Genomic DNA, 27,924 nt, shown 5'->3' on the forward strand with positions numbered 1-27,924 from the left:
ATTTCATAACTATAAATTACAAACAGGCTAAATATAATATATTTCACGTATCTTGACAATTAATACAACATAATAAAAAAAGCATGAAAAATATGTATCAGTAAAAGTTCTGCGTCAAAGAATGAATGGTTAGAGGGCTCAAATATGTCAATTAATTTGTGCAGATGATATTTTCATTTACAAAATCAGGCACACTTTAATCATAATCGTTTGGTTTGTAGTCTTTGGTCATTAGACATTGAGCTTTTCAGAACGTTCCTTTTATTAGGACACTGTTCTCCCTCATTTTGGGGTTGCTTTAACGATATGATTGACGTACAGTGAGTTACAAAAAAAGGACACCCGGAACAACTTTTGATCTAACTATCGGATCTTCACTTTCTAGGACTCAATCTTAATTGCTCAAGGGTGTGTCCTCTAAATTTGCTAATTAATTATTGCAAACGATATTTTAAGTTGCGGAATCAGACACAAAAGCGTATTTTCTCTGAATAAACATACCTGTTTTTTTGTCAGACTTGGATTTTGGACCCCCAAAATATGGAGGGTAGCCGCAGTCTAAGAAATATGAATCCCATAATTTGGTCAAGAGAGTGATCCAAAGTTTGAACCCCATAATGTTAGTTTCAATTTTTGCGTATTTCTCCGCAATCTCGAGAACGAATATGCAAATTGAAAAATGTTCACACTCAATTATAAAGTTCGCTGAGCCATTATCTATCCCCTGAGCTAGGATGGCACTTAAAACCGAATTTAGAGACAATCCATATTCTCAGAATATAAAAAATTTAAATTAGTAACATTGAACTTTTTTTTTACAAAGTTATGATAAAAAGGCACCAATTTACGTGGCCCAAAACAAGTCATTTGTAGCAACATTTTTAGAATTCTCTAAAATGAGTTCTTTGTATAGGATAGATTACATATTGACAATAAAACGTGGCAAATGCTTGAAAAATATGCATGGTTTTTTTTTTATTGTTATTTCAAAATAAAACGTATACATGAATATGAAATGAAAAATAAAAATGACGTGGAAATTGAAATATAAATAAATTCTAAGAAATGTTTTCATTTCGTTTAAGGATCTAATTGACTTTAAATTAAAATTCCAACAACCTTTAATCTAGTCTTTGAAAAGAATTCTCATAAAATGGCTTTACAAATGAATCTCAAACAACGTAACTTTTTATTCTCTTACTAGTATACTTTAAGTCATTCTTCTGTCGCTATTTTTCTATCCACAACACCGAATGAAAAAAAAATAAAGGAGCGACGGTTTTGGAGAAAAAAATACATTAAAAATACGCTCGATTTTTCAATAAACATCGCCAAAATTCATCAATTCCCTACTTCTCGAGCATCCAACGCGTGGGCGGGAACGATATCAGCCAACAGCGCTCTTTTTGGCGCTATTAATAAAATCTCCTTCTTTCGTAAAACTAGCCAACACACCTTCTCCGTTAAAACAAATCATCCCCTAAGTTAAGGATTGCGCTAACAGGTGAGCTTTTATGTATGTATGGATTTTAATTAAATAACTTTTTTTTTATTTTACATAAAATAATTAAAAATACAATTTTTTGNTCAGCCAACAGCGCTCTTTTTGGCGCTATTAATAAAATCTCCTTCTTTCGTAAAACTAGCCAACACACCTTCTCCGTTAAAACAAATCATCCCCTAAGTTAAGGATTGCGCTAACAGGTGAGCTTTTATGTATGTATGGGTTTTAATTAAATAACTTTTTTTTATTTTACATAAAATAATTAAAAATACACATTTTTGTTTGTTTCTTAAATAAACTCTCCAGTTTTTAAACAATATTGTTCTAAATATTTTATATTTCTAAAATATTAAAAGTTATTAAATATTTGATAAACAGTTTGAAAGAAATGATACAATTTCTGTATTATCTAAATAGTTCCCACGCATTTAAAATACCTTTTACTGAAATAATATTTGATTAATAATAATTTCGTATGCAATATATGTTTACATCAATGGTTTTACGTTGTTTACAAAACGTTTTTTCGGAAACAAATCTTGTTCAGATAATTATTCTTTTAATAACTGTTTTATTAATATAGCAATATAATTTAGAACATAATTAATATTATTACAATATTTTAAAATAAAAGTTTTTGACTGATGGAGAAAATCACAAAGATATTTATTTATGAGCTAGGGGCTTGTCCCCTGCTCGTTTAACTCCCTAATCCCCAAAATTACACCCAAAATATTTTGTTGTATAAACACAGATATTACTCTCGATTCTATTTGGTCAAAATTGAAACCTAATTATTTTGCTTGGTTACCAAAGCAACTTCATCTACAATTTTATTTTTTAAATTCCTATTAAAATTTTGGTTACTTTTAAGAAAGATCGTAAGATAATTCCCGCACAAGAAATTATTTAGTAATAGTGCGAAAAGTTAATTCCTAACTATGCTTTATTATTTTGTTATCTTTATTTTCAGTGCATTATTTGAAGGGGGACAGTTTTACGCAAAACTTGTTAAAAAATTAACCATTATTGATTTACTTTAAAATATTTCTAAGAGGTCAATAAGTTAGTTTCTTTTTTAAATATGTTCATCATAAAATGTTGCTTAAAAAGGCAATAATTACGATTACTTTATAATATAGGAGCACAACTTTTCGTTTTGTACCCGTAATTTTGAATAATAATCAAACAAAAAAACGTAATAATAGCCGACAAAAGGGATGATAAATGAAACTTACAGATAAATGCCACTAAATAAGGGATAAATAAGTGTCTTATTTGAAAGAAATACCTTCATAAAATTTATTTATTTTAGCTGATAATAATCAAAGAAATCTGGACGTTCTTTGCTAATTAATTTGTTTTATTAGCGATTTCGTGGTCAATAAAAATACGCTGATAACAATACGAAACGGTATTCGGACATTAAAGTTTTATATAATATAGTGATATCAGTTTATTGATATATTTTTAGAGAAAATTGATAAACATGCATCACTTGTACAATGTAAATGATATCTAGTTACAAAATTGTGAAAAAATGTTTATCAAATTTACTAGCTCAAAGAATGTATTTTTTTTTCTGAATTGAAAATGTAAACATCAATATACTAAAAAGCTTCAAATAGAAAAAAGTATCTAATTTGTTTTTTCACAGACATAGAATGATTCAATAAAATCTAATTTTTTTTAAATGTAATAAATTTAAAATGTTATAATAGCAGAGAATAATATTAAAAGAGGTAGAAAATATATATAGTTAAATGACGTTAAATAAGCTATGAAGCTTTGCCACAAGCAATTGTTTTAATACTACATAGGGTAATGAAATACCATTGTAATATTTACATTGATGACAATTAAAGAAATTTGGACCTTCTCTGTAAATTCAAAGCAAAATCCTTTGATTTTAACTAAACGATTAAACGAACTAAACGATTTTAAAACGTTAAATTTTTATGAAATACGCTGTTAGAATTTTCATTCTAAAATTACGGTAATACAGGCGACAGCAGTCTGTCCATCCACGTAACCGTACGTTTACAATTGAGAACATTTATTTACGGTTTTGAAACCGTGTCTATTTGGTACGGTAAGAAAAAAAAACAATAAAACAGATTTATGTGGTTTAGTGACAATTTACAAAACCATAAAAAAGAAATTTAAGTGAACATTAGAATTAGATGTTTCGGTAGGTAATTGACATTGGAGTTAGGTTGGGGCTGAGATGTGTTTTGTCAACTGTGGAATGAGATTTAATTGGTTTATTTGCTGATCACATATTTCTCGAGAATTGGGAAATTCTAGACTTTTCTATATTAGAAAGCTCAATAGTGCTGAAATTTGTACGTTAATGAGATTTGTACGTGATGATTTGTACGTGTATTCTAAAAGTCCAGTGTCACTAATTGGGAAGTTCAGGACACTAGAAACTCTTCAGTTTGAAGGAATGGAAAAATATTGTGGTTTCAAAGTTGGGATTCGAAGCCCCATTCAAGCGTCAGGGGATTGGCAACTTATCACTTTTAACTTTAGTATGTACCCATCTGCAAGAAACAAGGTAGTGCCTAGGTGATGCCTTCATAAGGGGATCCTGGTTGGTATGGATACAATTCTGGTTGTTTAACCGTAGTATGCGAAAACAGTCATTAAACGGGTTTTCTAACAGTTAACAATTTGAATACCATCCTTTTTACGGGTATTTAACCGTTTTGGTTAAACATGGTAAAACAACGATTACATAAATTGCTATTTAACCATTTATTTCGAGAAAATTCCAACAGCATACACAGACATCAATATACTGATAAATTTTAAGTAGAAAATAAGGCCCCTCGATATTCTAATAAGTACAATATTTCATTTTTAAATTGTGTAAATTGTGAAAACTTTCTTATTACATTTTACTAGCTTCAAAGACTATAATTAATAATTTTAATTTTTTGAATGAAAATATAAACATTAATGCATTTCGAAACTTCAAACAGATACTAAACAAATTTGGTTTTTAAATGACGTAAGTTGATTTAATGTACTCTAAATTAGAGCCCCTGAATTAGACCCCTAATTAGAGCCACTGATAGTATAGGAGCCTTACTCTAAATGTTTTTGAAAAGTTCATACTTGAAAAAAGTGTTGATAATTATCAAGTCATATCAACAGTCAATTATTATTTAGTAATTAAAAAATTAAAATAAGTAAATATATTGTTGTAATATGTAAATATGTTATTGTTTATAACTAGTTTAAAATTATCATTCGATAAATTTTAAAAATGATATTACTAATAAATATCGATATGCTTGCAAGCAGACGAGAGATCTCACGGAGAAGTTACTTAGGGGAGGGGCAAGGAGCATTTTTCAAACGTTAAATACTTTTAAAACTTTTAAAAGTGAAAAATAATTTAGGGTCTTCTTAATATGCGAATGAATAAATTTGATATATAGAAAATTTTAAAAATTCTTGCTCTGAGAAATTCTTTTATAATATGTTTTAATGAAATTCTTTTATATTCAAATCTCAACCACACAAACAAAACAAAAAACAAAAACAAAAAAAATTAAAAACGCATTTACTCCCCTTGGACAAGTTTCGACGAAACTTTTTTACATAATTAATAATAATTAATTAATTAATTTTGACTAATTATTTAATTTTGAGGTGGAGAGAGATTTTTTTTAAAATTCTCTTTTTTAGTGTGAGATATACTACCAGTCACTTATATTTAATTTGTATTGTTTGCAACTTCGTAATCTAAAAATAATTAATCAAAAGCACATTTACAGCCGATGCTTTAGTTGAAGAGAAAGCTGTCGGAAAATGAAACGGAAAACGCAGGAATTATAATTTTACTTAACTAAAAATATATTCATTTTTGAACAAATATTAAGCTAGTTAAAATTTATGTTTAGGTATAAAATTTAGGCTATTTAATGATAACCAACAATAATAATTATAAGACACATTTAATCTGTCATGTTTTTTTAATAATTTTCACCTAAAGTCCCTCCCCACTAAAATCCCAGGAAAACTTTCATATTTTGTGGCACTTCTGAACATTTAAAGAATCTGACATTTTGTACAGATATAACTTATATGGTTTAACTAAACGCTTTCAATTAGTTATTAATTCATAAACTGCAATACTTAAAATCTACTAGCATCAATCAGAACTTTAGAAGAATTTATATTGTATTACAAAAAATAAAATTTATTTAATAATGTGATTTCTGTGCAAAACATTTTTTTATGATACATTTTGCTAAAGATTATTTTTTTTAAAATTTGAAAGGAAATTTTAACAAAATATGTATAGTAAATGCCTATTTACATAACACCTAATTATATTAATAAATTACTGTACATAGGATGAAAAATACATATTTTTTCATCATATTTACATCTCATTATTTCTCATATTTTTTCTTCATATTTTTGATCCTATGCAAATTTCTTCATCCAATGTATTATACAACAATGAATTATCATTTTAAACTGAGTTAAACTTCCTCATATTTACATAACAATTAACTATAATTTTAAACTGAGTTACATATTTCTTAATCTATTTACATAGCAATTACTTATAATTTTGAATTGGAAAGCATATTTCTTCATCCTACTTAGATAACAATTCATTATAATTTTAAACTGATTTACATAGTTCTTCCTCCTATTTATGTAATAAGGAATTATAATTTTGTTTTGGATTTCATATTTTTTTTATCATGTAGAAACATCTTTTCAGCTTCGTTTGTATATATAATAATTAATAACTCACAAACATTGAGATACACTTTCATCAAAGTGAGGAAACATGTGTGATTTTTTTAATTCATAGATGGTACTTTAAAGTATTATCCTTCATATTTCCAAAATTCAAAAAATAAAAGCAAAATTATTTCATAATGAACATTTTTTCTAAAAGTAAGTTAACCTATCTACCGTCATAAAATAACTACACGGAGAAAAAATTCTGTTTAAATAGCCCTACTATATTGTAACGACAATTCTGATAAAGAGAAAAATACCTTAATTCTAGTAATAAAAACCAAAATATAAAGTATTTAAAAGTAAATATAACTTATTAAAAGTGGAAATATAGTTAATTTACCGTTTCAAAAATAGCTAAAATGACAAACTGAGTCGAAAATAAACGGCATAATAGTTAGAAATAGCTGAGCATACTCAAGAAATGTAAATTAAACTTTTCTGTATTTAAATTATAACAGGAAAAATACAAATAAATAAATAAAAAAATTTAATTTACTGTTTGTTGTTACTTCTGTTACCTACTTGCCATACCAGGAAACCTGCTGGAGTTATAAAGCTAATTTAAGGCAGTGGGTGTGTTTCTTGTTTTACAGTGGCTCCATCTATGGGCAAGAATATGATTTCAGCCACACACTCACATCACAGCCTATTTCATACATCATTTCATTCATCCAGGAATAGTAATTTTTACCTGAATCAGAGAGCTACCAATCTCTAACTTAGTTCCCCCAGAGGTATCGATTTGTTATGGAAACTTGGAGGACTTTGTGACACCGACAGATTTAGAGTCCACCAGCCACTATTTAAAACATGAGATGGCATCGGCCGGCGGGATTCAAACTCCTATTCTCACGAACACGAGTTCAACGCCCTACCAATCTAAATACTGTACCGTTATTATTTTCATTCATTTAAAGCTGATGCAGGAAGAAGAAAATTATGGAAAAATTTCCGCAGTAGTTATTCCGCTCTCATAGTACAAAAAGAAGACGAAAAACAGAATTCTGGTAATAAAACGTTATACGTTATTTAATTTAAACCATTTATTTTAAGCTTTTTCACTCGTATGCGCTTTTATGTTCGCATGGTAAAGGTTTGATTAAAATTAAGGTTTTACGAAACCATAGTTCTTAGTTACCTCAGTTAGTTCATAGTTACCTCAAACCATAGTTCATAATTACCTCGCATTTGGTAGGAAATACAAAACTGTAAAGTAAATTTTACCGAATAAATGGTTTTTATGTCATGCTCTAAGATATCATGTTAAAATTACCAAATTTTACCACATTTTATCACATAATACAAACCATAAATTTTATTCCTAATTTTATTAAAATCTTTTTGTTGTTCCATAGGGCCAGAAACACGGAATATTTTACCATAATCTGGCAGTTTTTACCATATTTTTTCTCAATTTATTTAAAATTTATGCTAGGATAGCAGATTTATAATTCTTATAAACTTAAAGCGATCTAAAAGAAGAAAAAATTAAAAATTTCTCATTTTATAGCGTTTCAAGTCCTCAGTAGGTTCTATCTGTTCGTTAACCATAAGTTTAGCTAAGAGTCTGTTTGTTAACCACGGTCTAATTAAAGGTCTGTCGCGATAGCCATGGTTCCAGTTATAATTATATTCATGTTTTTTTGGTACATCATCTAACTATCTCCTTTTACTCTGCCTGTTGAGTTTATTAGTTTCCGAGTAAGAAATTTTCTCGAACCCTTTTGAATTTTCCTCTTTAATGATTGAAACCTGATGAAAAATAAATATAGTTAATAGAAAAAAATTGGAACAAAATAATAAAAAAAGTTAATTTTAAAAAAAAAACATATTGATTTACTTCTACATCAACCTGAAACAATCATCACTTGAGTTTTTCAAATCTATTGCATTCAATAATATTTTATTTTATTTTATTTTATAATCAGCATTGAATGGCCAAGTTGATTCTGAGTTTACAGGTATCAATGTTTAATTCCGTGGACTTGAACTTTTAAACCCATACCAGAAGACAAGGAATCTCTTGGATCAAGTATTTGGACAAACCAGCCTTCATTGAGGGCTTTTTTATGAAACTAACCCTCATTTGAGTTACATAGAGAGAAAAACCTTCCACGGTTAGTCCGACGGGAAAGAGATTCTAACCCATGGTCCATCTACCACTGAGGATGTTTTACTTCAGCACTGTGTTCGGTGCGAGACGTAAGTCGATGTCGTATCAACCAAACACCGCTAGGTTTCGCACCTGGAACATCTCACTGGGAGGCGAACGGTCTATCCGCTGAACCACCATGGCTCAGCATGCAATTATATTTCATTTTATTTTACTTTATAACCTTCGTTGAACAATCGACCCAATTTTGAATTTACGACTACCACTGTTCAACTCCGTAGCTTTGTCATTTTGAACCCAGTCCAGAAGACAAGGAAACTCCTGGGTCAAGTATTGGAAGAAATTTCCCTTAGTGTAGGACTTTTTCATGGAACTAACCAGCATTTGCATTACATGATGAGGAAAACCTCGGTTAGCCTGACGGCAAGGAGACTCTAACCCGTGATCCGTCTACCATTGAGGATATACTTACGTCAACACTGTGGTCAATGCGAGCCGGGTGCAGAATTTCTATCTTTCAGCCATCACTGGGATTCAAACCCGGGCTTTCTCATTGGAAGGCGAGTACTCTATTCTCTGAACCGATGTTACGATGTTAAATTTTATCACTTGCTAGTGATAAAATTTAATCGAGATGAATATTAAAAAGTAATTTGTGAATTGTATGACGGCAAGTTAACGCTTAAGTATTTTATAAAGGGACACTAGACATTAATGACTGAAGTCATTTTTGTTACAAGTAAGTAACATATCAAAGTACAAATTGCAAACTCTGTAAATATTATATGCTTTTTGTTTCGTTTTTTTTTAAAATATCCCTCAAGGCATTAAAATGTATTATTATCGTACCTATTATTATTCAGAAGCTAAAACCTATTCGATATATTTAGCAGGAAATAAGCGAAAATAAGCTGGCACGGATTACATCCATTACATGTTAATAACTCGGTTGGCGTGCTGGCGACAATTAGTAGCTACAAAAATGAAAGCCAGTTCTTTTTAAGAAGTTTTAAAAGATTATATTGGTAAATTTCTTTGACATTTCTTGAGTATTTAATTGCTTGTATACGTGAGAAAACACCATTTTATGCGTAATGCGATACTATTTGCCCAATTGTTAACTGTCATCATTCCAAATTAAGAGTATTGTTAGCCAAACGACTTCTTAACAGGATAAATCGTTTTAATTAACTACTTCTAAAATTATCGCCCGGCAAGTTTTGTTCTAAAATAAGAATCTTTCAAAGTATATTTAAATATGCAAGGCAGGACCTAAAATTTTACATTCACTTCAACTAGATTCAAATATCAAATGAATAAGAATTTTTTTTCGTTTAATTTCAAGATAAAAAAAATCTCGATTTATTAAAAAATACATATATATCGCCTTGGCGTTTCATGCATTCTCATTGGACAGAAAAATCACATGATATGGTATTGATTTTGGTAAAATTAACGATAAAATGTAGTTTATAGTGTGTGATAAAATTTGGTACGCATGGTAAGATTTGGTGATTTTATCATGACAACTTAGAGCATGGCCTAAAAACCATTTATTCTGTTAAATGTACTTTTCCGTTTTGTATTTTTTTTCTAAATGCATGGAAACAAAAACTATAATTTTGAAATTCAGAATTTCTGGAAAACCGTTAGTATAAGAACGGAAAAATCACCAAATAAATGGTTTAAATACCGCACATTTTGATTTTTATGACCAGCATTTCACCAGAAATATGAATATCATATAGCACGGTAATTTTACCAGAATTTTCTGCTTGCAATTTTGGGGAGTTGTAAAAAAACCTATCACCCTAATATCTATATTAGTAAATTAAATACTTCTTACCAGGAACCCGGGGGAGGGGGCAGAAAAAGCTTTAGTCCCCTCACATTTTGTAAATGAAGGGCCCTTTCTAAGATTACAATTTTTCAATTAATGTTTGAGTAATTAAATTTTCAATTCATTAAATAGATAATTGTTCTGTGTCTAAATTCCACCAAAAAAATTTTCTATTTCAAGTGAACTTTAACATTTCCATGGTGAAAACTTCTACCAAATCATCCCGTATTCGTCCCTTCGTACAGGAAATACACGCCCCCACTGCTGACCGATGGGAAAATTCTTGGTTTCAAATATCACAGCGAACAGAATGAAAAATAAATAAATAAAACAGTGAAACAGTGTAAAAATGGCTATTAAATGAGAGATTAGTAACTTACAGGTGAACGATTTCTTTTATTAANAAACACTTCTATACTAGAGCATTTTTTCATGTTTCTGTAGAAATAATTAAAGAATCATTTTATAACTTCAGAAGTGCTTAGATCATGCGATTTTTTAACAATGAAGTTTAAAGCTTTTAGAGGTTTTAGGGGCCGACAGTAAAATACAAACGAAAAATAGTGTTTTTGAACATCCTATGATAAAAAAGGAGGAATAAATTTGTAACTATTAACAATTATTTTGGTTATTTTATTCAATAATTACACACAATTTCGTATCTTGAAAAATCGTCGACCGATTTCGCTCAAATTTTGTATTTTTTCATTTAATTTGCATTTTTTTTTCTTAAATTATGTAAAAATTTGTGTACCTTGTAATTCGAAATTTGCTCGAATATTATTAAATGTTTATTTTAATTTTAAAATGTGTATCTATATCTAACATGCAAATATACATACAAATGTATATTTGTATACAAATAAAATACTAATTTTTGAATTTTTTTTTTGTTTGGTTAATAGTTTAGATATCCACCCCCATAAGGAGGAGTAATGCTTTTATTTCTTTTGCCATAATTTAGAACAAGTTCAGTTCAAAAAAATTTGTGTAATTAAAGAATTTTTTTCAGACTGACTACATGGCCCAGAGCTCAAGAGCAAGATTTCTAAATCAAAGAGTAACATTTAGTCTATCTTTGGCAGTTGTATTTGTATCTTCAGTTAGTTGTAAGTATAAACATTCACTGAATTTATTACTACTGTTTGTCGAAAACCGTTTTACTCCCTCCCCCTCAGAACCATCCATTCCATTCCCTTAACCAAAGTTGCCTTATACTCACTTGTTTACCGTGCTTTTACAATTTATCCTCCCCAGTGAAAAGCTCCTTTACCATAAAGCAATCGCTGTAAACGCCGGTTTTCCTTTTGATCTCATTAATTCTATTTATAGAATATTCTCGAAATCCACCAAACTCTAATTCGAACTTTTAACTAATTGATTGTTTTGACTTATCCAAAAATTAGAATCTAAATTGCAAAGATTTAAAATAAATTTCAGTTCTAAACTTTAGTTCTACTCTAAAATAAACTAAATTTCACCAACTTTAAAGATCCTATTGCTCAGACTTATAATTGGAGTATTTATCAAATTTCATGTCCATGTGGTCTTACGTTAATTAGACAAACTAAAAGTACCCTCCAAGACACATTAAATATGTAAAAAAATCAGAACATTTACTTATCGTCCAGCGGTCTACATATTTAGAATTCTAATCACAGGTTTGAGTTTTCTTCTGTTAAAATCATTCAACACTGCTCATTATCTACCGAACTTGATTTCTGGGAATCATTCCGAATTTTGAAAAATTTTAACAATTTAGTTCATGATATTTCTGGTGTACCACCTTTATCTAATGTTTGGAAATCTATCCTAATTTTATCTTTTGCATCCTGGGATTTCGGCCAAACAACATCACACCTGCTTCTCATCTTTCTTTTTTTTCCTTTTATTTCCTTGTTCAAACTTGTTCGTCTTTAATCATTGGTTTAACTACATTGCACGTGTTTGTCTCTTTACTTCCCTAATATTATTTGTTGTTTTGACACTAAAGAAGATTTTTGTTCATAGAACTGATTGACTTCTGTGCTTTCATTTGTGCTTTGCTTTAGTCAACATAACACAAAGTATCCTCTATTATTTCCAGCTAAACATTAATTTATGTCTTCCTTGAAATCCTCATCAGTAAAAAGAAACAGAAGAAAGAATTTTATCATTATGGGTAGCGATTTTATGCATTATTATTTAATGTAATATAACAACCGGTACAAACAATTTAAGACCAATCGTATCAAAAGTATCAATTTTTACAAGTTGTTCATTTTTTTGGTTAAGTAGTTCCTTACATCCAAGTTCAGTAATGTACAGTGCGCCAAAAAAAACCGTCCACTCTGAATACCTTTTGATCTAATAAACAGATCGTCACGTTCTAGAACTCAATCTTATAGGTTGAAGGGGATAACCTTAAATATGCTAATAAGTACAGACGAAATCAGATACAAAAACATGCTTTCTTTAAATAAACATACCTTTTTTTCGATGGATTCGGATTTCTGATTCCCAATTTGGTTAGGAAAGTGATCCAAACTTTGGACCCCTTAAAGTTAATTTCATTTTTTGCCTATTTCGCCATAGGTCGAGAACTTTTTAAGGGAATTCAAAAACTTGCAAGTTTGATCATAAAATTCGTTTATCTAAAGATAATTCCATACAAAAAAATAAAATTTAGCATATATAAACGGGTTAAACACCTCTTGTATGCATTAATTACGACAGCATATTATCTAAATTGCGAAAAGATATGAAGGCATGTGTTAAAAAATTTGAATGAATTTTTGTTACCAGAAAGATTCTGATAAACGGGGTTCTGCTCTGCATTTATAGACAAAATATTACTGCTAAATTGTGGCGTGGGCAGCTATCCACAATATAGCAAACTTGTTCATTTATATCGATGCATAAAAGCTTGCGTTGATTTTTAAATGAATTGGCGCGCATTGTTCCGCAATCCTTAAGTGGACATTTGGTCTAACAAAAGTCGGCGAATGTTATTCATGGTAAGACAAGCACTACTTCTTCAATGCTGACAATTGTGAAGAACTTCGTTAAAGCAATTGTTAAAGCAATTGTTTGACAAAAAAATTTCACACCTTGCGTATCATCAATTTTCATTTTATGATCAGTTTTTGATTTTAAAATAGCATCAAATATAAGATTTCAGTTTGAAATTTTTTAAGCTACGTCACAGGAAATAATCAAATATCATTAAAAAAATTTATATTGATGTTGAGTTTGCCAAATGAAAAATTAATGACATCAAAGATTTTGCTATGCAACTGTCTTTAGGCAATTGCAAAGCTCAAAATATATCTTCCTGGGGCATACTATAAAGAACTCTTTTAATTGTGCTTGATATAAAATTTATTTCACCAAACAAAATATCTTTCAGAGATCATAACAAAATATTATATCATTTTACATTTATACCATATTTTTTTCTTCTCCTTTAAAAAATCTTTATATCTTTTTCCATATCTTCTATATTTTTAACTTATGTGTATTTATTAACTTATTCTATATTTTTAACTTAATATGTTTCAAAACTGAGATTAAAAATTAATTAAGTAGTTTTCTAAATGCTTTTTTTTTTACTCTTCTTTCAGCTTATTCCTTAGAAGTAAACGAAATTCTAGATGCCCAAAGGAATATACAGGTAATAAAAATCATCTAAATTTAATATTTTTCTAAAGAATGATTATTAATTTGCCAACTAAAGTTTCGAGAAAAGCAGCAAATTGTAATTAATATATAATTTTTTTTTTGATTTTTACAAAAAATGCAATGCATTTTCCAACAATTTAACGAACAGTTGATAAGGAAAAAACATTTTCGCATTCTATTATAGATATATCGCATTATCTATTATAGAAATTAAATTAATTAAGGCAAAATTAAGGAACAGTGTGTTATAATGGAGCTTCAAATAAATTATAAATCTTTTCATATTTTTATTGCAAACCAAATTGACTAAATATTTGACGCCAGTCATCTTATTTCACAAAAAAAAATATTTTAATATCTCTTAATTTATATTTTTTAATTAGGCAAATGCATGGAAACAAAAACTTTAATTTTGAANCGATTATATAAATAAAGTTAAATTAGGTAATTGTGAACGTTATAGCCTGAATAAAAACCATTTTTAAATATTTAATTAGAGAAATGACGATTTTATCATTCAAATTTGCATTACTTGTGCTATATCTAGTCTAGACTCTAGTTATGATTTTGTTTTTGGTGTATATGTTACCGTAGATGACCTAAATCAAGAGAATGTCGACTTTCATCGGTGAATGTCAACAATCACTAGCAATTTTTTTTAATAATTTTTAAAAATATTTTATTTTAATAATTTTTCTTCTTCTCCTTTCATTTTTCTTCATTATTTTCCATGTTGTCACTAGATTTTTAACTATATATATATATATTAAAAATATTTTTGATGCCTGAAACCTGATTTTTTTTCTTCGCATACATTAAATTAATATTACATAAAAATTATATTTAGCACACCAAATTGTAAACAAAAAAATCGGAAAATTAATTAAAATACATTTTTATATAAGCCTAATTTTAAAAAAAAATTTGAAAGCTAATCTTAATTTTTTAAAACTTTGTTCGTAAAATCATTTTTAAATACATTTCAAATACACCTGATTGAGAAAAAAAGTCATTTACTCTAATTTTCAAAGCTAATCTTAACTTTCTGGAACTTTGTTCACATATTCATTTATAAATACATTTTAAATGCACCTAATTTTAAAAAAAATTTCCTTCGAGCCTCTAGTTTTGAAAGCTAATCTTAATTTCCTAAAACTTTGTTTCATTTGGAACAAATTTTTCTTGATATAATTTCAGAAATATATATTTAATTACATAAGAAAAAATATTTAAAATTTTCAAAAAATTTTGCAAAAAATGCGTTTATTTCGTAAAACTCACATTTTAATTTATAAGTCAAGAAATAATTTCTTGTAATACTTATCTCAAAGATTTATTTAGGTTTTTTTAGTTACCAAAATGTCACAAATCATGACAATTCATTATCTGTGACCAAATAATTTAAAAGCTAAACTTATTTTAATTAAAAATACTTGCAGTTAATTAATACCTGACTAAATTTTCGATATTTTTTATAAAACTAGCACATAGCGTAGCTTTTTTCATAAATAGTTCACATAAAAATAAATAGATTTCTCTCATCTAAACACATAATAAATTAGTGAAATTACAAAGTTCACTTTCAAACTACCAAGATCCACTGCAAGCTTAAACAAGCCATAGCAAACTGAATTCAACTTCCTTAAGTTTAAACAACGTAAAACTTTATCGAATCACGGTTACATATTTTAATCCTAATTCCTGCACTCCAATCTATTTTAGTTATTCTTTTTAATGTTGTTTATATTCCATACGGTAACCATTAAAAATCAAAAACAGAAACGTAAATAATTTTGTTTCAATTTTTCTAAGGTAAATATTGCTTTTATAATCGTTAAATCTTCGCAATTGATTACAAACCATTATTTGTTGTTTCCTCATATTTTCTCTATTTCCAATTTTCTTGGAAAGTATAAATGGAAAGTAAATGATACTTGGAAAGTAAATTATATACCAATATTGTAAATACACCAATAATTGTTTGGACACCCATCCTATACGTGTCAATGGAATTATTGTCTAGGGTGGTTCTCTTGGTATAGATTGGTTCTCTTGGTGCCATGGTTAGGCACCATTTCAGCACCAAGACGTGATTTGCCTGCATTACATCTTATATCGGTACTTTCAGTACATCTCGAACTCCCTAATCTCTTCGAATTTGTTAATCATCTTTTTCAGTTCCTCTGCATTATTAATGTAGGAAAAAATATTTTGCTCCAATTGCCACTGAATTTTTAAACCACTTCAAATTGCACCAGCATCCTGTCTCGACAGATAAGCGCCATCTATTTGTCGAAATAAGAACTAGTTTTATTATAGATTTACTTTTCCCATGCCCCATATGCTGCGATAAAATCCCGAAGTCTGATAAATCCTAGGTTTTACCGGTAAAACCTAGTTTGGTAAAAGTCTAAAATTTGCTTTAATAGGATTCTACTTCGACCTCTTACCAAGCCTATGCGATAAAACCTAAGCCAAATCCTAATTTTTGCGGTAATCCTAAGTTAAACCAGTAAATAAAACCTAAAATTTTCCTTCGGGCTTTTAAAAATATTACGTTCAGCACCAAAATCTAGTAAATCCTAGATTTCACAGGTAAGACGTAGTTTCTATTAAGGTGGCATGGCGAAAAGTTCGAAGTATGATTTAATATGATTCTATTTCGGTCTTTTAGCAACACAAGTCACCAAACCAATTTGGTAAATCCTAGGTTTTAATGATTAAACCTAAAATTTACCAAACTTCGGGCTTTTATAATTACATTGGTATTAATTTTCATCGACATCTATCAACCAGAACGAATTCCATTTTTATTTAAACAGGGTAACTTTATTTAGAACATCCCGATGTAATTATTACACTCATATTTTAAAGAAAAAAATTTGTTTGTTTTCAGAAAAGGAGCCTCGTAAGCGATGACATTGAACTCGTAGAAGTGTGTTCATCAGTGCAGAGTTTTGAACAGCTTGATACAGCTATCAATGTTGACTTGCTGACTGTAGAAATACACCCAGATGCATGGGTATTCGTCACAAGGTGCAGAGTACCAGGAAAATCATGCAGAGGCATCGACGGTAGTTTTTNTTTTTTTTTTTTTTGAAAACAGTAAGGAAAGATTGCGTAAGTACAGTACACTCAGCCGTGGCTCAGGGAATAGAACCTTCGCCTTCCAATGAGATGAACCGGATTCGAATCCCAACGATGACTAGTTGACACGAATCCAGCCCCCGGCTCGCATCGACAGCAGTGCTGACGTGAAATATCATCAGTGGTAGACGGATCACGGGTCAGAGTCTCTTTGCCGTCAAGCTAAGCATGGGAAGTTTTCGTAGTTTTCCTATCCATATTACGCAAATGCGGATTTCCATCAAAAATTCCTCCACGAAGGCATTACTTCACCCAATACTTGATCTAGGAGTTCCATTGTCTTCTGAATTGCGTTCAAAATGACAAAGCTAAGGAATTGAGGATCAGTAGTCGTAAACCTGAAATTGGGTCTGCTGTTCTGTTCAACGACGGTTGTAAAATAAGATAAAACAAAAAAAAGCATTATTCACTAATTTATGGTCTGTCTATGTAAAGAACTCCCCTCGCCATTTCTCTGGAACAGTATCGGTAACCGTGGTTACGAGATTTAACTATTTCAAGTAAGGTCATTGGATCAATATTTAAAACAGGTTTTTGTCTCGGGTTTACGGTTTGCCAGTTTAATGATCTCAAAGAAGAGAGAACCCTCTATGAAATGCGATATTTTTTGTTTCAATGGTGTTTTTTCTACACTAGGGGGCACTGCAAGCTCTTAACTAATACTTCCGGGTTACTGTTTCCGGTGTATTTTGAAGACATTTGGCTCACAACGTGATCATTGTGTTTTGAGTCTCTCTTAAGTAGTATATCTTATATGCGTGTATTTTTTACCCGATTTAATGTTTGCGTTTTAAAAAAAGAATTGTTATCACCAGAATTACATAATATCATTAATATCTTATAAAAATACAGAAGATTTGAGCTCAGAAATTACCTAGTTTATTTCTTTAATTAAAAGCAAAATTATCTGTTTGGAAATATTGCTTCACAGAATAAGCTGTAGTAAGCAGCTGTAAGTTTTCTAACCGGAAGTAGATCAGGTCAAGCACTCGAGATTGTTGTTGTTTACATTTATATTGAAAACACTATACATAGCTGCAGAGGGCTTTAAACTTTGTGGGGAGGGGAATTCCTTCCATAGACAAACTATGTGTGGCACACCCATCACGGATTATCTACAAGAAGTGAAAAGAATAGACATCTGATTCTAATCAGTTTCAGGGACCATGTATTGGCGACTGCTTTTCTGCGTTGTCGCCAACACGAACATTGTTTCCCATAAAAGATAAGAGCTGGATTTTAATATCATAAGAAAACACTGATATTCGCTTCAATATGATGCCAATAAGTCGATTGATATAATTTCAATATGTTTCGAAATTTCTCTCCTTTAATTTTACACCGATCAATATTTTCCTCACCCAAATAAATATTTTCCCAAATCAATATTTTCATTACCCTACTCACAATGATATCGTATTTAATGGGATACCTGCAAGTGTCGCTCTGTGGGTATCTCGATCCTGATTGGTTGTTAAAAGTAGCATTTGCTTACATTAGCAACTGTTCTTTCCATTCTATTTCGAAGAAGCCAAACCTGCCAAGTATCAATTCTCCTGAGTGACACATTCTATATTCCATCACTAAGATTTCAATTCTTTCACTATACATTTTTTCCCTTAACACAAAGACAGCACGAAGCCATGTAGAACATAAACAAACTAATTATGCATCGAAGTTGCCAGGTTACACAAAACAAAAATATATCACGGTTACGATAAAATACGTAATCAAATAATAAATCTAAGTTAAGTAAAAGATGTAGACGAAAAAGAATTATATTTCAACAAATCCGATGTTCGATACGGCTGTGCATTTAATTAACTTCATGCTGATTAACTTTCTAACTTAAGTGGAAAAACTTAGTTCCACTTTAACACACCATTTTGCTTAAAAACGAGCCGCTGGCGCTGACGTCATAAGTCACGTGTGTAGGTATCTGTTGTATTTTTCTTGAAGTGCAAGTACCCAATTACTGTCGATATGCATAATGTTCGCGATGTTACATTTTTAATATGTTATGTAGTAATCGCGATATATTATTTATCAATAATGATTGCGATGTTTTCGGATTAAATACATAATTATAATCATCAATGATTGCGGTAGAGTAGTATTTGATAAACCGTTTTGTATCATCAGTTGCTGGTGACCTGTAGTAAACCAGAATCTGTCATAGTTCCTACATTTGGACAAAAATTACAGTGCTCCTACAGTGGTGGACAAAAAAGTTCACAAATAGAATAACAAATTTTTGCTCAGAAAAAATAATAAATTCGTTTATAATCACTAGCAAAACAAAATATCGTGGAGCAGAATGTCATGGCAATTAAATATAATGGAACTTAATCTTACTGGAATTAAATGTTATTTAAATCGCTGAGAAAAGTGCGTTCTCGTGTATGAGTACGTAAGTTTATTGATATTTAGCATTTAGAATTCAAATGGGATTCCATGCTTACTTAAACTTAGTATGTGAAAATTCGATATTAATAAAAAAAATCATCCTGAAATACAGTTAAACCCCACTTTACTGAACTGCCTGTGGAACCCAGCAATAAATCCATTATAAATTAAGGATCACTATATCCGAAATCTTTGAAAAAATATTTTTTAGCATATTGCACTAGTACAGGGTTATTCATAATTCCCTCCAGGGTTTCGAAGCGTTATAGTCAAAAAAAGAAGACGAATATGGCAAAAAAGAACATATGAAATTATTACGAAAGTATTCAAGTTTCAATTTAAGCAGTTGCCGGTAGATGGCAGTAACATGTACCACTGAAGCCAGTTGTAGTAAAGAAAAATGGCGTTTACAGGGGGAGGGAATTATGAATAACCCTGTATCGAACTATTGATTGCAATATTTCATAATTTGCTTTATAAAGTAATAACTAACTGTTGAATCCTCTTCAACAAAGTTTCTTAGCAGCGTTTCACTTACTGTAACGAAAATTTCAATCGAAGCATTTTATTTTATTTTATAACCGGCGTTGAACAGCAGACCCAATTCTGAGTTTTCGGCTATCAATGTTCAACTCCGTAGCCTTTAAGTTTGAACTCAACTCCGAAGACAAGGGAACTCTTGGATCAAGCATTGGGACAAAGTAGCCTTCGTGAAGGACTTCGCAAAGGGATTATAACCCATGACCCGTCTACCTCTGAGGATATTTTGCGCCAAACGGCTTTGTCCCTTGAACCACCGCGGCTTTAATGAGAAATTTAAATAACATTCAAAACATTTTCCAAATAACGAAGTAAATGTATTTCCTTATAAATAATTTTTAAATATTTATTTTTTCAATTTTTTAGCAGTTAATTATTTTTATTTTCGACATTTTTTAAGAAAGTTGTATTTTCAAGATGGAATCTCTGATCAAATAATTGACTCTCCCGTGTGCTTAATTCAAAGTGTATTACTTCATTTTTTTAATTAAAGTTATCGTTAAGCATTTTTAAACTTACAAGATTGAGTCATAAACTAACAAATCTGCATACATTCATTTCAACGTCGATAAAAAGGAAAATTGAGACCACTATAAGCGAACTACCAATTCCTTAACTGTTCACTAGAAGCTAATGACGTAATATTACTTTCATAACAGTTCAGTTCGGACAACTAAACGCGTTTTTAAGATAATGGAAACGAGATTAAATTTTAAAAAGAACACTATGCAAAAATGATGAACTCAAATTCAATTATGCATTTTAAATTAGTTTTCGAAAATTCTCAATGTAAAAGAAAGTAAACAAAAAGTAATTTTCAGTATGTTTACTTTCGCTGAAATTTTCGATATAGTAGTTAGTCCTATAATGAAAATTTCAATCTAAACAATAAAGAGCAATCAAAATATTTTCCATATAACGAAGTGTTGTATCCTTCGAGGGAGTATTTTAACTATATATCTTCACAATTTTTGTCTTTTTTTTAATATTTCAGCTATTTTTCCTTTTGATTTTCGTCATTTTTGAAAGAAAGTTGCATTTTTATGAGGAAATATCTGGGCAACATATTCACTCTCGCGTGTGCCTAGTTCAACGTGTATTACTTCATTTTTCATTAAAAGTCATCGTTATACACTTTTTAACTTACATTGAGTCATAGACTAAAAACTGCGCAACATTTATTTAAATGTCTGCAAAAAAGAAAAGCGAGACCACTATAAGCGAACTACCCATTTTTTAACTGTTCATTATAAGCGAATGAAGTAACATTAGTTAAATAACAGTAGACAACTAAAAACGTTCTCTATAACCAAGTGTCGACTATGTGCCGAAATCACAGTAATAGGGTTAAACTGCGTAAAAAACCTCCAAGATTGAAAAGAACAGTTTCAAAATTCAGCCATTTTAAAAGATTATGGAGAAGATCTTAAAAATTAATAACTCAACTTAAACTATGCATTTTAAAATGTATAGTATAATTAAATGCTTTTTAAAATTCTCAATACAAAAGAAAATAAGCAAGCAGTAGTTTACCTTGCATCCAAAATACCTATTTTTATCTATAAATTGTCGAATGAACGAATAACTAGTTTCGTCTCAAGCATATAATAGTTAACGGTCAGGCAGCAGCATCCAGAGTTACGAAACTAGACGGCTGATAGGGTCGTTGTACGGACGCAGGTAAAAAGTGTTAATTCGGCGGTATTAGTTTAAGATTTTTATGTCTGAAAATTATTTTAATTTAACTAAACATGTTCATGCTCTTAACTACTGAATAAAGTTCTTTTAAATCAGGCTGGTCAAAAATGAGATGAAAGCGCCAAACATTATCTGATGACTTCTCATTTCTATGAAAAATTTCTGTTTTGAACAAAAAAAAATTTTTATCGTTCTTTTTTTTTTCTTAATTTACAAATTACATAATTACTTCTAAGTACATAATTATTTACAATTTTATAATTATTTACAATTACAAAATTATTTTCAATTATATAATTACTTACAAATGTGCACGAATTCCAAATTCGGGAAATCAGTGTAAGAAAGACATTTTACCAAAAATAACCATTTAAAGAATACAACGAAAAGAAATACATATTTGATAAATTTTAGTGCGGCGATTATGTTATAAATCAAAATGTATCAATATCATTATAATTTAAAAGATTTTCTTAAATAATTGAAATAGATATTTCAGAACCTTATTCAATAAAATTAAATTACATTTATACAACATAAAGATGCTATAAATATTTAGATTCTTTTTAATCATTATCTTAATAACTACTATAACATTACTATTGCAGTCTTATGACGCTTCACTGAGTTTAATAATAAGATTAACAATAATTTTCAAATTAATAATTGTGAGTGGCATCTTTTGTGATGAGATTAATAAGAATTATATAATAAAAAGGGTTTATCCACTTTTAACTGAAATAATAAAAATGCTTGTTTTAAATACCGTTCTTTTTAAAAACTATGTCTCGCAGTTATAGGGTAAGCTTTCTCAAACGATTCTTGTCTACTTAAGGAAAAAAAAGGAAATAATATTTTAAAAAGATTGAATTAGTTTCTCTTTCAAATTATTTTGTTCAGTTACCAATTCGTTGCTTAAAACCAATTTACGATAAAGCGTTTTTTATTTAGTTTATATCATACGAATAAAACAATTGGGTATAATATAGCCTACGTCACAGGTTGTGTTGTTCCTACTAAATTTAACCCATGAACGGCATTTTCTGCGAGTCTAACTTCAAGCCACAAATAAACAAACGAAGTGTTCGATCGTTTAAATAGCTGCTCGCCAGATTTTATTGCATTATAAAGAAAAGTTATTGAAGCTAAATACAACTAAATAAACAACAACAACTAAAACAAATAACAACAACTACTAATAACAATAACTAAATAAACAACAACTAAATTCCATTCGTTTAGCATTGCGTCATATGTTGTTCCTACTAAATCGAAGTAGTTGTGTTTTTTTCATATTATACCCAATTAAAAGTTTAAAGAAAAAAAACATTAATTTCAAAGCAAACGATTCTAAAAATATCAATTATGGAATAAAAAAACAAACTTAAAATTTTGCGTTGATTAAATGCCGATGTGACACAAGTCACTTGGGATAATAAACTACTTATATTTCTGCAATAGTTCGTAGTTTTTGTAAAAATGGAATACTTATTTCATCGTAGGAAATGCCTGAGGCAATGTTGTGATTAACCACATTTTACAAGTTGTTCAGGAAAATGTTTTTGTTTTTAAAGCGCGATCTCGGGGAAGAGCACCACGATTTCCATGAGCGCAACAAGATGCATTTAATAACTGAGCTGCCATCTAGTGAACATACCGGCAATTGTTAAAAAAAACTATCTAGATACAGATCTAAGGAAAAGTTTTATATAAAAATTTCATTTTCAATTAAATTATCACTTATTTATAAACAAGCTTTTCATACTTTTTTAAATTTTTCTTATTCCTGAACATAATACTAAAACATGAAACAAATTTAAAAAGATTTATTTTTCAAACAATAGAACGTGTAACCACTTTTTAACTTAATAAATCATAAAAAAATTGTTTGTTCGTTTTTGCTAATTCATTTACTTACTGCCAAACCTCGTTAAGACGAAAACGCTTAACTCAAATTTTTAAGATTAAAGAAAATAGTTTCTCTAATGCTTCATCTTTCAAAACAATAATAATCGGATTATTTAATACGGACATAAAAAGTATATACATCACCCGTTTAAGACGAAGTGATTATACATAATGAAAGCCGATAGTAAAAATTAATCTTTCGACCTCATTGTGACCTTTTCAGTGATCTTTCATAGATGCTCATCGCTTTTCTTGAACTGTTAGAATAATGAATTTGTTCCTAGAATTAAGGTTGAAGGATCACCATTAGTTCACATCAATCTGCCCTAACTGACCACATGAGGGGGCTTTGACGAAGGGGTGAGGGGGGTCGACCTAGGTGGTAACCCTGGGGGAAGAAAATCTAATTGTTTTCTTTCCCTGCTTATCGAGGTATTCTTGTATGACGTTGTGATCATTTAGTTGTTAGCACGTTGTTGATTCTATAGTTTGACTGAAGTAAGAACTCCCCTAGCCATTTGTCTGGACCCGTGGTGGTGACTATGGTAACGAGGTATAACTATTTCAAGGAGGGATGTGGGATCATTGTTTAGGACAGGTGTTGACTTGGGTCGGCAAGAGAAAGGGAATCTTTTCCTTCGATCTATTGTGTTAGCCCTAGAGTGAGGAGAAGCTACCCTTCCTGAAATGCCCTATTCTTGTTTCCATAGCGATAGATGGCCTTAGACTGTGTGGCTGGGGGAGTTCTTACCATAGACAAACTAAAATTATATTGGAGCTCTAGTTGTGAAAGGAAATACTAATTAACCCTCTGGCTTTTTAGCGAACGAGCAAAAGTGGGAGAATCATTCTCCCCTATACACTTATTTCCCTATCGAAGTACATTGGAAAAGCAGTTTTGCTTTGAGGAGAAAATACGACTTTTAAGGTTAAAATATGACTTTTTACGTGCAGAACCATCAGTGGGTTAATTAAAAATGACTATTGAACATTTCTCTAAAGATATATAATATGTTCGTTATTTGAGTTATTTTTTATAAATGATCCTAAAAGCATTTTACTGTTTTAACGGTTGATACAAAAAGAGTTTTGGTACCCTTTGCCTTAACGAAGTTTTACCGTATTTTTAAATTTCTAATGAATTGTTCGTTTATGCAGAGAATATACAATCCATATGCAGACCGAAGAAGTCATGGGTTCAAGTGTACGGAAGGACATCTGGTGACACATGGAGGCCTCACTGGGTTGCCGTGGACACAGCCTGTGTATGCTCAATTCGGAGAAGAAGATTCCTAGAATCAACATCCAGGATTCCTTTAACAGGAAAAAATTTCCTTCCTTAACAAGAAAATCAAACATTTTAAGCAATTTCACTTAAAGGGAGTACACTTAAAAACAAAACACACATTTCAAAAAACATAATTTAATTGTTATTATTATTACTGATTCAGTGTTTTTTTTTTTTTTTNCGTTTTTTTTTTTTGCTTTTTTTTTTTGTACTACTGAATCAGATATTCCTATCATTTTATCACTTATTTTAATTAAATATTTTTTTATTCAGTTTAGTTTCATTTGGTTATAATCTGATGATTTCGAGTAAAATTCTCGAACATATTTCGACTCAAAAGGCGTTCATCCATTGATTTATTTCAATTGTTTTAAAATAATTCAGCACAATGCGTCTAAATCGAAAAAGTCGGTTGAATCTTGCTATGGCTGATTCAAAACATGAATTTTAAATTGTAGATGAGTGTCTGTCCTTTTAGTCCAGAAAATATATTAAAATGAATGAAATAAAATCAAAGGCTCAAACCCAAAGGATTTCCCGATGGCTGAAATCAATATATTCAAATTATATTAAATTCGAGTTTATGAATCAAGCCAATAAATTTGAATTAGATATACTACATCGAACCTCTAGATTCATTTATTCGTTTTATGTTTCAAGTCTGTTAAATAAAGATTCAGTTGGATTTATTCTGCTCATTTGTTTTTGGCCGATTCTTCTAATCAGTTTTCAGATAGCTGAAATAAATATTATTGGAGTGTTCTATAATCATTAATCTTGATATGTATATTTCTTAGAATCCTTGCCAAAACTGAAATCATAAAAACCCACCCATTTGTGAAAATTTAATGTATAGGGAAAAAACCATTATAAAATTCTGACGAATCATTATCCATGTCAGTTACACTCAAAAAATCTTACATACAGCAAAATTTACTTTAAATCATCATTGAAAAGCAATCTAAGTAAATTTAGAACAAATTCCATTATGACCTCATAACAGAGCTTGAAAATTATATTATCCGACAAGCCGAAAGCATGTAAAGATTCCCATCGGGGTTGTATTTTTTACTTCTACATGCCCGGATGGGAGTGTGAATATTTAAATAGGGATACGATACCGTTAAATGCTGATTAACTGCCCGTCATATTTTGATGAAAATCACCAAAATGCAGAATGGAGCGAATAATCGGAATTGGTGGGGAAATAAAAATGAAAACCGATCTGATTTGATATAACATAATATTAGTGAATTTAATTCTGTAAACAAGAATTTTTTTTAAAAAAAGTTAGCTTATTATTTTATACCTCTAGTTATGTTTATATGCATTAAAAACGTTCACCTAATGTGAAATAATTAATATAAATGTTTATAACATCGTTTTAGAGTAAGAGCTTGCACTTGCCGATTGTAATTAATAATTGGATACCTGCAAGTGACTTCATCGCGGATATCGATTCTGATTGGCTCTTTAAACGTCGCATATGTTTATGTTAGCAATTGTTCGTTCCATTCTATTTCAAGTAAGCCTAGCTCGCCAAATTTGAGTTCGATATATGGGTTTCGTAATCATTTATCGTACCTAAATCTCATAACTAAGGAATTATTTTAAATTAAAGAAATTATTAATCTAATTAATATTTGACAAAACAAAAGAAATGAGCCATTAATTTTTCTTTATTAACCAAAAAAAGTTTACAATAAAACAAGCCTAACAGCTGTAACAGTTAACACGCCATTTTGTTTATAAACAATCAGATGGCGCTGAGGTTATAGGTCAGGTGGTTGTGGATCAGCGGTCTTTTTCTTCTCGAATATCCCATTCTGATAATTTTGATTCTTCAAATTTCGATGGTATTTTGCTTTTGTTCTAATATTCGACCCTTATTATGTATATGTCATAAGCTGGTTGGAAAATTCGGCACTTTGCAGACTGCCGTCGTCATGCATATTGTTGCGAGTCTTATAGGCGCATTGCAAAATGACTTCGGCAGTTTACAAACAACCGAATTTTCCATGTAGATATATGTTTTTTACTTAATTTTTGAAAAAGTATTTGAAACAGTGATTACGCAACATACGGTGATTACGCAACACAGTGTATGCGAGAGTTTATCATTTTTCGAAATGTTTTCTTTTTCCCTTCAATTCTGTTAAACAAAAACAATTCCCTTCGCAACCAATAACAGGAAGGACACAACTTAAACTTTTTAACTATTCCCTTTTTATTAACTATTATTGTGGTGATTGTCAGATGTAACTATTCCGAGTGTCCGTTATTCATTTCATAAATGTGTTTTATTAGACAATCATGTTTTGTTTAGACAAAGTGTTGTGTCGCGTGTAAAAACGTTGTTTCCATATTGCATTCCTGATGTATAGAATGTTTATTTGTGTCCAATAAATGTATGAGTAGCTGTTATAACTGTCTTCATTTGTTTATTGATGTGGTTATTTATTTTCCTAAGCTTATGTACAGAGTGATTATAAAATAACATTGCCGACCTTCTAGTGACCTTACCGTTCCAGAGAACGAAACTTTGTTTTTCAAAAGCTCCGTCGCCTTTTGAAATAATGCTTTTTTGCGAATAATATGCTATTTTCATAACTGCTGTGAGTTTGAACTCATGACTGTTTACCCTATCGATGTCTAGGTTTTTTCTGAAAATGGCGCAAAACGTCAATATGGAATGAAGTCATGATTTCGTGAAAATGAAGAGCGTTTGTGGTCTAATTTTTTAATATTCAAAAACTTACTCTAATGCTACATTATCTGGGCTCATAAAAAGTTGCAAAAGCAGAGAATAAAACAGTAATTTTAATCATTTTCTTCTTGGTGGAAAACAACTGTCGCCAAAATGGCCATTTAAAAAAAAAAAAACAATTTAAAAAAATAATAAATAAATTACATTTTAAGTTATTTGTCCGTTCTTAAAGCCCAGATAATTCTTAGCGGTAAGAGAATATAAAAGTATAGCGTTGCTTCAAATGTAAAAGGCACTTAAACTGTTACTGTTTTTATTTCCCTTTCTTTAAGAACTT

At 30.0% G+C, this 27,924-nt stretch overlaps 1 protein-coding gene across 2 annotated transcripts; it reads left to right on the plus strand.

Annotated features, from left to right (window-relative positions):
- Window positions 1-1,587: 1,587 nt before the first annotated feature.
- Window positions 1,588-27,307, plus strand: LOC122270890 (venom nerve growth factor 1-like). Of its 2 annotated transcripts, none has more exons than XM_043050080.2 (5): window positions 1,588-1,704; window positions 11,246-11,342; window positions 13,836-13,885; window positions 16,790-16,967; window positions 24,751-27,307. In XM_043050080.2, the coding sequence occupies exons 2-5, from the start codon at window positions 11,255-11,257 to the stop codon at window positions 24,933-24,935; spliced, it is 501 nt and encodes a 166-aa protein (XP_042906014.1). In that variant the 5' UTR covers window positions 1,588-1,704; window positions 11,246-11,254; the 3' UTR covers window positions 24,936-27,307. The 2 variants fall into 2 exon arrangements, with proteins under 2 accessions (XP_042906014.1, XP_042906013.1); XM_043050079.2 differs by having other exon boundaries at window positions 1,594-1,716.
- Window positions 27,308-27,924: the final 617 nt, after the last annotated feature.

This window comes from Parasteatoda tepidariorum, chromosome 10 (assembly GCF_043381705.1).
Source record: "Parasteatoda tepidariorum isolate YZ-2023 chromosome 10, CAS_Ptep_4.0, whole genome shotgun sequence".
NCBI classification, from domain to species: domain Eukaryota; kingdom Metazoa; phylum Arthropoda; class Arachnida; order Araneae; family Theridiidae; genus Parasteatoda; species Parasteatoda tepidariorum.

What these genes read in the sequence shown, in the direction of transcription:
- LOC122270890 (XM_043050080.2), top strand. Translation starts at nt 11,255, where the DNA reads ATGGCCCAGAGCTCAAGAGCAAGATTTCTAAATCAAAGAGTAACATTT. An exon ending in ATTTGTATCTTCAGTTAGTT is followed by an intron (nt 11,343 to 13,835) that starts GTAAGTATAAAC and finishes CTCTTCTTTCAG; the next exon opens with CTTATTCCTTAGAAGTAAAC. An exon ending in ATGCCCAAAGGAATATACAG is followed by an intron (nt 13,886 to 16,789) that starts GTAATAAAAATC and finishes GTTTGTTTTCAG; the next exon opens with AAAAGGAGCCTCGTAAGCGA.